This window comes from Patiria miniata, unplaced genomic scaffold (assembly GCF_015706575.1).
Source record: "Patiria miniata isolate m_02_andy unplaced genomic scaffold, ASM1570657v1 HiC_scaffold_20, whole genome shotgun sequence".
NCBI lineage: Eukaryota > Metazoa > Echinodermata > Asteroidea > Valvatida > Asterinidae > Patiria > Patiria miniata.
The window spans coordinates 21,703,324-21,717,186 of NW_024037059.1; the positions used below are offsets into that span (position 1 = coordinate 21,703,324).

A 13,863-nucleotide genomic window follows, 5' to 3' on the forward strand; every position below is an offset into this window, starting at 1 on the left:
GCGCTTCAACTGACATCAGCAAGGTCACCTCCATGGAAGATCCTTGGCAACGCTTTAGGCCATATCTGAGTCTGGCTGTCAGACCACTACTGAGCATGTCAGACTATGTTGTTACGCACATGCTACAGCCTTTTTCCGAGAGTTGATGACCAACTACGTGCAGCGTGACAATTCATTTGGACTCGTTGCAAATTTTTGCTGTTGAACAATTCAGACTTGCTTTCAAGTCTGCCATGTGCTGTTTAGTGTGTTTATGTTTTTACAATGTTTTGAATATGTGTGTTGCCCATTTTGATGGCACACATGTGTAGACTACATCCTTGTATTGTATGGAGTGTCTCCAAATTCCATAAAAGCCTTCCAAGATTCCATTTGGCATCTTTCTTTATTAGGAGTGATTCACAGCACAGTTTGCCACCAAGCGTTCGCCTCAGAGAAGCCACTTTTTAAAAATGTACAGTCGACCTCCTGCATGTACTATTCTGCAGTTGGTATTCAATCATTCACTGTTTACAGCTGATACCATACAATCAGAAATGTATTTGAAGCTTGTATTAAATGTATGTCACACGTCGTCCCCCCCCCCCCCCATGCGCTTCTTCAAAGAGAATACCAAAGCACTTATGTCAAATGTCAAAAGGGAATACTGAAGCACTTATGTCGACTGTTCCCTGTTACTCGCTGTGAAAATGGCCTCTCAGTGGCAAGCTTTTTGGGGCGCACTGTGTATTGTGTATTGCTTCTATCAGAAACACATATCTGTCCCTATGTTCCCCGAACAAAAACTCTATTCGAACAAGTCTGTTTTGAGTACACAGGCACCTGTAGACAAATCCGGCGGCAACCATTTTCTGCAGTGGCGCAATGCTCGACCGAGTCGCGCTCATGTAGTACAACAAGCTCTCCAGGCTCCTTCGACCAATAGGAATACCAAAATGCATGTACGCCTTGTCTTTAAGAACGCGTGCAGCCTGCGCGTGAGCGTGACACCACCGCAGTAAAAGCCTCTAATTCTGGTCACCGGATTCCACTATAGAGATCAGGGGAACAGTTCAGGAACCTGTTTAAACAGGTAGAACATGTAGAAAAGAGATCAGAAGTTCTGTGTTTTCAGACCTTATGTTTTTCTACAGATAACCGCAGAAAATCTCTCTGACAGATCTCAAAATCAGTACACAAAATTCAACAAACAGGCTTCTCCCATACAAGAAAGCGTTTGGGAACACACACTCCTTGTCTGCTTATTGCTGATGTGACATTGCATGTTATCCTTCAGGCACTACCCAACTTGGCAGGTCACAGAGCCCCTTAATGTAAACGTGCATGATTATAGTTTCCGGTACACTCCCAATTCTGTAGTATCCATGCATTCACTAATCATTACTAACCAGTCAGGCTAACCTTTTTCCCCCCACTCTCTGAGCAGAATTGGTGACGGATACTATCCAGTTCTCCCCCTACCCCCTGGGTGAGAATTTCAGCTGAGCGTCTGTCGTTGAAACGGTCAAAACCCTTCCCGCTGAAACTTTGAATCCCGAGGATTCCTCACCCCACGGACTGTATATGTGGTTTGATTGTTTCTTCCCCAGACAGGACAGTCCGCTTAGGAGTGAACTTTACATCACTGAGTGCTTAAGCACCTTTGTAATAATCCTCACAGTGCGTCGGTGCTGAAGCAGATATGCTGTTGCATATTTGGCGGGAAAGTGCGGGGACAGAAATCGGAGCCTGTACCCATAGGTGGCCCCTATCTGATGGAGGATTCTGGAGAGGGTTCTCTCAGATCTACAAACGCTGTCGCCTGTTACGCCTGGTTTCCTTTGCAACCTGGTCATTCTGCTCATGTTTTACTGGTAGTTTGACCTGGACTGTATATTGGGGGAATGTCTTCATCCCGAAACCAAGAACTGATTTGTAGAAATTCATTTTGGAAATGGTCTTTAGGCGTGATGTTACTATTCACTGAGATATCACACCACCACTTCAACACATAATCAGAAAGGATTTGCTATGTATGCAGTCACAGGATATTTTCTTTGAAGGACACTGATAACAAGCACGTAGTTGATGTTCACAACCCAGTGTGTAGTTGGCGTTGAGTCCACACGTATCCCACGGTCCATTGTGGAGTACTCCAGCGCGCACTCTCCAAAACCAGATTGCATGCATGGTAGTTTGAACTTTCCAATCTTTAGGGGAAATGCGCAGTTACCGACTGTGTTCAGAGCTGTATCCAGAAGTTGCTCAAATATACACATGGATTTATAAACGATGACGGAGGAAATTGACGAATGCTGAGTAACATGTAGCAGTGGGCATGCAATATCCACCACAATGCACATCACTCAGTCTATGACTACAAAGAAGAACACCCAACTGGACTAATACCATTTATCAGTGGACATTTTCAAATGTGGACAATTAAGGTCACAGTTGTGTGAGGATTGTTACATCTTGATAAAAATGGAACTTTCTCAAATCAAATGCCGTTGTGCTAACATGGACAATTACGATGCCTGGACTTTATATCATCTTGTGCAGACATCTGGTATGTTAAATTGTAAAGGCTACACTGCCCACTGTCACAATAACCCACTTTTTCTTGTGGGGCAGTCATTATTTACCAACTCCCAAAATGCTGAAATGTAGAACGATAATTTGTGAAAATGGCACAAACAAAAATCCTGCATTTAATATGTGCCAACATGGGGTGTATTTATGTGAACATAGTCCTGTTTCCAAAATATGACCTTCAAATTCTGGTAGCTTAAAATTCTAATGCAGGAGTAACCTTTGAAGTTCAAGCAAGGAAGATGAGCCATTTCAAAAGATGCTGCTAAAAGTGGGTTTGAGAAACGTGGGCCTATGTCACCAAAAGTCACAAGGATTATATTTGTAACCAAGGACCAGTTTTCTCAAATCCAGTTGCGAAATGGTTTTTTTGGCACACTTTGTGTGACAAGCCCTTGTGAATTCCCTTCCAAATTGCAGCCTGTTGGCATTTCTTCTGTTTTAAAACAGTTTGGGAGAAAACAAATGTCTTGTCAAGGTGTGTGAAAACACTGAGAAATAAAAAAAGGTTGCCCAATTTCTTGGAAAAGGCAGCATGTTTTAGTACCAAAAAAAAAAGAAAAACCAGAAATGACTGGTGAATGTGGGAACGTAATAGACCAATCCATGAAGCCCAGCGTAATGATGTTTAACCAATCACGAGCTCAAAAATCTGAGATGCTTACAGGCGCGTATGATGCGCACCAGTGTTGTAGTCGAGTACATTTCCATGAGTACGAGTACTTTGCCATGAGTGTGAGTACTTTGCCATGAGTACAAGTACTTTGCCATGAGTGCGAGTACTTTGCCATGAGTACAAGTACTTTGCCATGAGTGCGAGTACTTTGCCATGAGTGCGAGTACTTTGCCATGAGTACGAGTACTTTGCCATGAGTGTGAGTACTTTGCCATGAGTGTGAGTACTTTGCCATGAGAATGAGCAGGAGTATGAGTACTTAATCATGAGTACAAGGTTTTTTCCACTTGAGTACGAGTACCAAAAGATGTACGCGAGTACGAGTACAAGTATGAGTACTTTCCACAAGTAGGAGCAAATTTCACTAGGTCGAATGCTTTCACTCCAGGGCTTTTTGCTATTGAAATAGGCATTAAAAACAAATGCAGAAGCTTCCCTAACAATAGAAAACTTTATTTTTTTACTACAAACTCTTGCGGGAGAACATTTGCAAGAGTACGAGTATGAGTACTTTGTCATGAGTATGACTATGGGTAATTATGTTTTGGTGAGTAAGAGTACGCGTACAAGTACAATACATTTTCATGAGTATGAGTACGAGTACCGAAACAATGGGCTCGAGTACGAGTACGAGTACTACAACACTGATGCGCACAGCTGGAACATGCATAGGAGAGGCACACCTGTTGTTGGCAATGTGCCAGAGAGCGCGGCCTAGTGGATCGGTCTATTTCAGGAAATTATCAGCAATGACAGAAATGAAATAGCAATGCGTAAGAAATATGATACTGCGTAATTATGATACTGTGTATTTATAGACCTCCAGTGCCACAAAATGGCATTTGTAACTTAGCAAATGTTATATTCCTCACAGGAATTGAAAGCAAGGCACTGAAAATGCTTTTCGGAACAGAAAAAGAAGGTGACTTCACTTAGAACAGGGCATCTCAATGGACATTCCATGTTCTGTTGTCCACAGTTTTTCTTTCCGATTTCATTGTGCAATTTTTGTACTTATAATCAAACGTGAGCCGTTTCTTTTGCCCTTGAACAGTAGCAGACGACGTCGTGAGGGGTATATGGACAGTAGACCAAGCAGGGGCAGACCTATGCCTAGAGATCGTAAGTGGATTGTATTGTTACCCAGGACCTGGAAGTGGTGTTCAAAGTTATTGTTAATTTGCGCGCACAGTGGTCATGCACATTATGGTTGCATATTTTTGGTTGCTGATATGCATTCTCCTGCGGACGTGTAGCAAACTTATCACAAAGTATTGTAGGTAAAATTTGTAGGAGTTTGGGTATGGTTAACTTTTGCGAATTTGCAGTGTGAATACCCACCATGGCAGGGTTGGACCTTAACTTTTTGTGCACTAGCCAGCCGGGCTACTGAAACAGGCTCTTAACTAGCCTGCGATCTTGTCAGTAATTTTAATAAACAGATCTAATTTTTGACTCTCCAGCTGGGCTACTTCAGGAACAGTTTGATTAGCATTTGTCTAGTGGTCTACTGCTTAAAGGGAATGTACATCATTGGCTTTTGCTGTAATTTTCAGAAATGGACTATTTGAGGGTTTAGTATAATAGATCAAGTTTGAAGTTTTGTGTTTGAAAATGCTGGAAAAAACAAGAAAAACCAAATATGTTCAAATAGTCTGGTTCCCTGACTCCACCAAAGATGAAATTGATCAATTTATATATGCCGGAAAATTGTAAAGTAAGTGTAACAGTCTCCCTGGCCTGCACCCGTTCATGAACATGTAACCAATAGCAAACAAAATTTGCACTGAAAAAAATGGTACATTTGGAGCAGTATAGTTAAAAAATAGTAAGGTTTTTCCAACGGTGGTCGGCCGACCACCATTGGAAATTTACACAAAATAGCACTTTTCTATAAAATGACTTCACACCAGGTGCCATAATTTTACAGGATGCTTTAGACCATCATTTACCAACATCCTAGTAAGATATTTTGTAAATATTTGGTAGTTTTGTTTTTCGTAGTTTGCAAATGTTGTATATTCCCTTTAAGTTCATACCGAGTATGAACCTGCCTTTACGGAAGTGTCGAAGCTGTACTGTATTCAAAATAAAACTTGGACATGCCTTCCATCAAAATAAAAACCTGTAAAGTAAAAGACGAAGCCTAGTAATAGTTTTCAGCCACAAACTTGATTTCAAGTATGAACATGAATACAACTACTGCAAACTGCTTGCTGACTGGATTTGCCTCAAATATATACAAATCAAAAAGAAATAGAGGGCCTAACGTTTCGTTCTTGGCAGGACCTTTCTCAGGGCATTTTGTTGCCTTTGAGAAAGGTAAACTGTTGGGCCCTCTGATTATTTTGTTGAATTGATTACAATGAGTCAGTCCTTGATAACAGCAATATGTCTTTTTCTTGGTTGTCTTTTCTTTAATTCAATATGTTGCAAATACTTGAAATTGTTTGATTCCATTCTTCTTGATAAAGGGTTCTGGGGGAGAGCTGAAAGTCAACGGGCATGAGAAGAAATAGGCCAATTTGCACCGTTGTGTAGTCGAACCATGTCAGGATTTTTTATACTTTCTTTAGAATTCCAGTGTTTAACTGGGAAACATTTTGTGATTACTCCTATAAAAAAAATGTGTAGCCTAACTGCAAGTTGTTCTCTTTTCTTCACAGCCTATTTCATGGAAAGAAAGCGACCAAGGTAAACACACTCTCATTGCACTCTTTTCAAAACCGTGCCTATGGGGAAAAAAACTTTTTGGGAAGAAAAACAATTTGGAAAAAAATTTTGGTCCATATAGACTCAAGAAACCATTCAGTAGTCAGTTCAAGTTTGGAAAAGAAATCAATGTTTTACTATTTAACAATTACTTTCATTGTTTACAGTTGATTTGAGTACGATTATTAAGTTCTTGTTTTTGTTGTTTCAGGCCACACTACTCGGAGGTTCCAAGAGATGTGGTGATGAATGGAGTAAGTTTTCTTACTACTTTTTTAGAGACGCTTATTGAATTAAAATGAATGGTTGTTTGTCCAAAAATGTGTGCAAAAGTGGCAGATGACAAAAGACACTGACCTTTTTGACTGGATAGAGTTTTTTCATCACAAATGGTATGTCCGAGCGTTAACCCTCCAATGCAAACATACATTCTGTGCAAAGTTGTCCTTTCAGGGAAAATCAATTAAGTGACTGTTTTCAACTGTTAAGACCCCCCCCCCCAACCTATATAAAGCAGGATTGACTGGCTGTGACACTTGAAGCTTTGACTGTTAGTGATCGATATAAGCCAGCTGTGCGCATACCACTTGCCTGTTTTGTCTGTTGACTGAATTTGACTAGTCACAGTGCTTGCTGGAAATATGATCTGAGTGTTGGTGACTAGCCTGTGTAAAAGGCATTGCAGGGGAAGAGGGTTGATTTTTTTCACTTTCTGTGACTGTAGGAGGGTTAATCATGATAGTATTAAAACCACCCACATTGCATTGCAAAGTGTGCATTTCCTTTCACAAAATTGTTGAAGGTCTTCAAGTGGTCAGCAGGGTTGTTTGGGGGGTGGGGAACGGGGCAGTTGAGGAAATTTTGAATGAATTAAGGAACCCATGTACATGTAGTTAAGTTATTACATTTCTTCTAATCATGCAAGCCACAAAAGAACTTCACCAACCCTCACCCCGCAGGGTAATTTACCAGGAACCTTCCTCACTCTTGTAAATTCCAACACCATTAAACTGTACACATAAACAGTTGGACTCCACCAAACCCTCGTGTTGGAGTTTGGCTGGAAGAGGATCGTTGGGGTTAAAGCCTGTCGGATACTTGGGTACCCAAAGTGATAACTGCCACATTTAGACATGCCCCCTCTGTGTTGCCTCTACTTCTTGCATTGATGATATTGTTTTTCCCTTGGTTTTCAGTCCTACTCAGATTACATGCGAGAGTACAGTCGACAAGTCCCTCCAATGCCCATGCAGCAATTCCATCACCAGCCACCGGTAAGGCTTACCAGTGAAACAATGTACCATGACAGTTGCTGTAAAAACAGAAAACATAAATCCATGTGCATATTTGAGCGACTGTCATGCACGTATGTTCCTTCGCTCCACTTAGTTTGTCAATTGTGCCCAGGTATTCCACTCGACGCCATCAGCCTTTGTCCCTTAAAGCTATAGTCCATCATTTGCAGCCATCCGAAAAGTAACTGGCGTAATTACTGTTGAAAAACAAACTTGGTTGAAAGATAGTAAGGGAACTAAACTCCCTGTGAAATTATTCTTTCTGGGAAGCTGTCATTTTGAAGTAATCAACGAAAGAAGGCATTTCCAACGGTGATTCTTAAGAAGCACCGTAGGAAAATTTAAATTAGTAGTTCGTTTTGTTATTCAGCGCAGCGCGCACAAGTATTGGAACGACGCACACGCGCGCGCGGTTGTTATAATTCGTCGGATCAGTGCGCGACGCCGCGTATAGCTGCAATTACAAAATAATTCAAAACATGATTCAGTAACTTTTGATTTGAAATTGAGATCTTAGAATGCTGTTTTTCTCGGAATGTACAGCTGAAGCTTAGCTGAAACTTCATCAGGTTAGTTGCTCAGTATCCTTTATTAGATTTTGAACACTTTTGTTGCTTCAAACGAACAAAATGCACTAATTACAAATGATGGACTTTTGCTTTAATAAGGCTTAAATGCGGCATGATATAATCAGTCTTTTCTTACTCTAATTTTTGTTTCAATAGGTCTATTGATGCTCCGTATTCAAATGATGTAGTAGTCTTTTCGCAAGCAGTGATTTTCGTTGATTAAGATGTTTATTTTGTTTTCCTTAAAAATCTGAGTTTTTAGGAATAAGGGAGACCTATGGAAGTGCAGCCAGCAATGTCTATGTTCCCTTCCAGGTGATAAATAGGGAGCTACAATTTTTTCTTATTCACAATTATTGATTTGCTCTTCATCAGTATAATTCACGGTCAATTTGCATGGCAAAAAGAAAGCAACGAATATTCCTTTTAAAGAAATGTAGCCCAGTTGATTATATGGTGAGTTTTATTTGAAACTTATTTTGAGTAAATCTTTTCGGGGTATAACTTTGGGAAAACTCACATAATGGAAATTTTTGACATTTTATGCCACCATAGCGCCAGAATATGTTGGTAAAATGTCGCTAACATGCGAAGACTAGCAGTGTTGTAGTCGAGACCGGATAGTCCGAGACCAAGACCGAGACCTGAAGTTGCGAGACCGAGACCAACCCCTTCAAGGCGGACCGAGACCGAAATGGTCCGAGACAGAGACTGAGACTGAGAGCGCGGATAATAAATCACAATAATCTAAATAAAAAAACAAGTCACTAATTACAGCTGAACAGTCTGTCCTTGAGATGATGATGTTGATGGGGATGTGAAGGAAGTGATTGAAAGCTAGGAATTGTGTCATGCGAGTGCTCTTCATGTTTGCTTCATGTCATAAATTACAACATGGCAACAGAATTTGTTATTGTCACAATCAATTAAAAAAAGGGAAACAACCTAATTTAAAGAAGGGGAAAACCTAATTTGATGAACTCCATATATTGTTGCCACTTTTTTAAAAGCATGTTTTTTTTTAAATATAATATTGTTTAACTACTATAAAGTGTCAATCAGATGAAGAAACTCCAACTTAGGAGTACGGCAATTTGTACTAGTTTTTTGCGATGTTGAAACTTGACAAAAGTAAAAAGTTAAAGGTGGATGTTTCATCTGTTATAGGAACTAAACTAAACTGTTACAGGACCCTAAACTCCACAGCCACCCCTTGGTTTCAGCAATGACTACCAACGGATATTTAAAAGCAGCTTTAATTTTACATTGGACCTCCTTGTAAACCTGATTCCAAAAAAATTTGGAGCAAGAAAATATTGATTTATTTTTTAAAATTTCAGTCATGGAATATAGACTTGTACATGTAGACCCAAAAATTGAGAGGTGGTCGCCAGAGAGGCCTGGCTTAGGCTGAAATGTAATGCCACTTTATTTGTGTATAATGTCAATACCATTACATACACTATAGAAGATCGATGAACCATATTTGCCTGATCTATCTTCTGTTAATCTGCCCGCCGTCATCATCGCCATTAGCCTATTTGAGAATATGGCCGACACAATAGAAGGGCGCTGTCACAAACTGAATGTGGTGGGTGAGATGTACTTTTAGGATTCATGGCCGCGTGCGCACGCCTATTTGTGTTTTGTACCAGCGTATCACCCGCATCGGCTACTATGCCGGGCGATTTACTTGAATATTTTAGTAATTTACAAGTACAACATATTGCCAATATTTCACTCTTGGTTATTGTGATGGCCGTAAACAGCATTTAGCAATTAATGGAACAAAAGTCTTCTCGACTCATGCAAACGCAACTGACGTTTAGAAAGGAGACGAGGCAGGCAATTAGACTGTATTTTTGTGTGACTATGGCAGTAGCTCAATTTGTGTTTATCACAGATGAAAAGATGAATACATGGCAAGTCAAAAATAAAGTGACAGTATGATAAAAAAAAAAGAAATGGCACCCTCCATATTTGTAAAAAAATATATATAATTGGGATAAAGAACATGTTATTGAGTAGTAACTCTGAAAATTTTCATTCTCTATTCCCAAGTCGTGCCTATTTTAATAAAGAGATCACAAAATTCAGCTGTCCGCCACTAATAGCAATTTAACGGTCTACGAATTGATGAATATCCATTAATAAATATAATGAAAAAAAAAATGTTTTCCCGCCTCCACGAATAAAGTAAAAATTGAAAAGGAAAATGGAAAAAAAATCACCAATATTTCTGGGGAAAAGAGTTGAATTGTTCCCCATATTCAAAACAAAAAATCTGACGGTAAAAATAATGCTTCAATCTTGATTCATAAGATTTTAATCTCAGTTGTATTTGGAATCAATGAGGATGGCTATAAAGTGCTTGTTTCAACAAACCATCCCACAATAAAAACAAGAAACAAGAAAAGGAGCAATGGTTGTTGGACTATGCCTCACTCACTAGAAAGTGAAGAGAGACATGTCTATCAGCATCACACTGCAGTCACATTTGCCCTCAACTGATTCCCTACTTAATCCTAAACTAGGGCCGGGGCGAAATCCGCCCCCTCACTTCTTGGCTGGTCTCGACTCGAGACCAGCCAAAATATCGAGACCAAAGGGGACCAAGACCACAGCTCCCGAGACCGAGACCGAGACCGAGACCGGCAAAAAGTGGTCTCGAGACCGAGACCGAGACCGGTCTCGTGACCAACAACACTGAAGACTAGTGGATGTCTCTCACTGCGCATGTGCAGCAAGTAATCCCCAAGTGACTACACCGGCAATAGGCTGTGAACATACGTGCATGTACAATGTAAAAGTAAAGGGGACGAACCTGTGTTCACAGGAACGGGGTGCCCATCTCTCTTTCATAGCGATTGGGCCAGACTCATATGCTGCTGTGGGGGGATCGCCACACCTCCTCCACAGCGAGTCTGTTACCTTCCCAGCATTGAACAATGCCTCTACCCATTTAACACCTGGGTTGAGAGGAGTAATTGAGGTGAAGTGCCTTACTCAAGGGCACAACACGCATGGCCACGGTGGGGTTCGAACCCACAACCTCTCGATCATGAATCCTGTGCTCCACCGCTAGACCACACGTGCCGACAAATGTCCAATGTCATGACGTGTAATTATGAATTTTTCTAAGAAACTCCTGTTCAATTGACCTTTGTTTTGCATTTTAGCCTAAAATACCTGCTAGTGCATATTGTACAATGACCAGCTTGACTTGGTTTATGCACATACATTTCCTCTTTTGGGGCTATAAGGGCCACCTACGTTTCACAAGATTTGGAGCTAGAATTTGTTTTCCTGCAGTGCAAACACTAATGCATTCCTGTTTCCTTCAACTACAGATGTACCCAGTGGACAATTTCTCGCCTCACTACCCACCTCCGCCCCACCACCATGGCCGCATGCCTCCACCGGGCCCCATGCCCCACCCGAGGGGCAGCATGGGGGACTACCCGACCCCCCTCATGCCCCCGTCAGCTCGCGGGGCGCGGGACAGGGAACGGGAACGGGACCGCGAGAGGGAACAGATGAGGCAGAGGATGCGAGAACGGGAACGGGAGAAGGAACGACTCAGGGAGAGAGAGAGGGAGCGTGAACGGGGGCGGGACCGGGACCGGGACAGGGGGCGTGACAGGGACAGGGTCAAGGTGCGGGACAGGAGAATGGTAAGTCAGTTAGTGAATCATTTCCAAAAGATATTTCTCTGTGATAGTTTTTAGTAAGGTTTCAGACAGGCTGTAATCGCAATTAAAGGCAGGCACTGCGTACACCACCATCTTTTCCTCAAAAAATGTGGTTAAAGTGGTCAGAAATTGCCTCAGATCGCACCACAGAGCATCTAGAATCCCAAAAAAAAAAATTTGGCCCCCCACAAAATTGTGTTCTGGATCCACCCTTGATAGGCTGATGCTTTATCTTATCCAGGATATGATGGTGTTTGTGTCCTTGAGCAGGTGACTGTGCAACAATTACATTGGACCTAAGACACAAGTGAACCCATTTTGTGACTTCATCTGACCTTCGTTACTGCAAGGGTTTCTGAGGATATCGTAACAGTAGGGTACTTCCCTAATCTGATGTGGCTCATGAAATAAAGGAAATAATGCAACTATCAAAACTGAAGTAATATCAGGCATGCAAAGTTTCCTCGGATCCGCTGATTTCCTTGATTTGTACTTCTCATGAATGCCATTACAAATTGGAAAACACTGTACACAGTCTTGTGTGGTTTGGAATTTCCTTAATTCCCAGTGGCATGCCTGTAATATTATTTTTTAAATATTCACAAACTAGTGTCGGACTGATGTTTTCCCCTTCTCTTTCTTGCCCTTCTCTAGGCTGATATGCCACGTTCTCATGCCGCTGCTGTGGATGAGTTCATCCGACGGACATCAGGCTCTGCCCGGCCAAGTCACTCTAGCCGTAGCCGCAGCGGACGGCACTGACCAACAGAGTGACCGTCAAGTCGTTACAAGGGCTCAGCCAACTGCCTATCTTTTGGACGGTTCGTACTACATGCAAATGTGAAGTGAAACACTTGGAATGTGATCACATTTTGCATGCTTACAGCGCAAAAGCTTGCAATGACCTCAAAAAGTTGCATTCATGTTTGCTTTCGTGCTGAGTAGGAACAAGAGTTGTAATCGAGTCAGTCACAAGTCATCACAAGTCATCCAGTTTTTAGTCAACCACGGATCGTACACACAAGGATGAATGATTGTTCTGAGCTCTAGTACAAAATGCACTGAACAGACTTTGCTTATAATTGGTTGGACGAGTGATAACGGGCCTTAATACCCAATGGCATGTTAATTGCGACTGTTCCAGGTGTGCCATTTTGTCGGTTTTTCGCATGACATCTCAAACGGAAATATTCATAAAACTTTAAGCGAAACCACTCCTTATAATGTAAGATACACTTGTTCCAAAATTGTTAAAAAATAAAAACTTCAAGATATAACAGATGGCATTGTGCAGTTTGTGTCGTCCTAGATGAAGTACTTACCCGGGAAATAAACATCAAATGTGACTCCTTTTTCGAGGAGAACACCGAATACCCAAATTTCGCTTTTTATTAGGCTTTCATCAACAACTTTTAGAGAGATGTGGCCCCAACCCGATAAACAAATACGACATTGAGCGCACCAGATTGAGCGCAGAGCCCTGCAAATATGAAAGCCACCGCGCACAGTGAAGTGGTTAAGCTGTCTGGGTCTTTGTTGACAAGTATTCTTGGTAATTGCCACCTGTACGGGCCGTCACGCGTCTAACCAGGAGTTTGGCTGAGTCGTTAATCCTTGTGTGTAGGATCCGTGAGTCAACTCACAAGCTTTTTAAATGAACTGTGACAAATGCATTGATAATCTCCTGTTACGTCTGACTTGACTCGTGGATTGACTTATGAATTGACTTGCAGTGGACTTGTAAATTGATTCGATTGCAACTCTGGTGTAAACCGACCTTTAGTGCTGTACTAATAATGTCCCATGTTGTGTTTAATACCGTAAATTCCGATAACTGTGAATATGGACATGTACTCAAAGTTTATGGGATTCAGAGCCCAACACTGTGTTAAATATATGGAACTTAATACCAGAGGATAATTGTTTTTGTTTTTATCCAGATAAGAACTATTTAGTTAAAAGAAGAAGTTTGCAGGACATGTAGGTGAAGACCTTCTTTAAAGGGAATATACAACATTTGCTTTTGCTGTTATTTTCAGAAATGGTGAATTAGGGGGTTAGTATTTTATAGAAAATATTGTTACATTGACTTGTTTGAAGTTTTGGGTTCGTAGATGCTGGAAAAATCAAGAAAAACAATCATGTTCTCGTAATCTGGTTCCCTGACCCCACTTCAGATTAAACGGAGCAATTTATAGACGTTGAAGGATTGTAAGGTCAGAGAATCAGTCTAGCTGGCTTGTACCCGTTCATAGGTGTGTAATCAATTGCAAACAAAATATGGACTAACTAAATATGACAAATTGGGAGCAGTATTTGGAAAAAAAAACCTGTTTGATATAAAAATA

At 41.1% G+C, this 13,863-nt stretch overlaps 1 protein-coding gene across 4 annotated transcripts in view; it reads left to right on the forward strand.

Moving 5' to 3' along the window:
* LOC119728202 (YTH domain-containing protein 1-like) overlaps nt 1-13,473 on the forward strand; it is a 31,799-nt gene extending 18,326 nt beyond the window's left edge. For 3 of the 4 annotated variants that reach the window (XM_038200331.1, XM_038200334.1, XM_038200332.1), the window contains exons 13-18: nt 4,302-4,369; nt 5,914-5,941; nt 6,171-6,213; nt 7,156-7,233; nt 11,174-11,497; nt 12,170-13,473. In XM_038200331.1, the coding sequence (XP_038056259.1) occupies nt 4,302-4,369; nt 5,914-5,941; nt 6,171-6,213; nt 7,156-7,233; nt 11,174-11,497; nt 12,170-12,277 (649 nt within the window). In that variant the 3' untranslated portion in view covers nt 12,278-13,473. The remainder of the gene's footprint in view (nt 1-4,301; nt 4,370-5,913; nt 5,942-6,170; nt 6,214-7,155; nt 7,234-11,173; nt 11,498-12,169) is intronic. The other variant, XM_038200333.1, reaches the window with a different exon arrangement.
* Nucleotides 13,474-13,863: the final 390 nt, after the last annotated feature.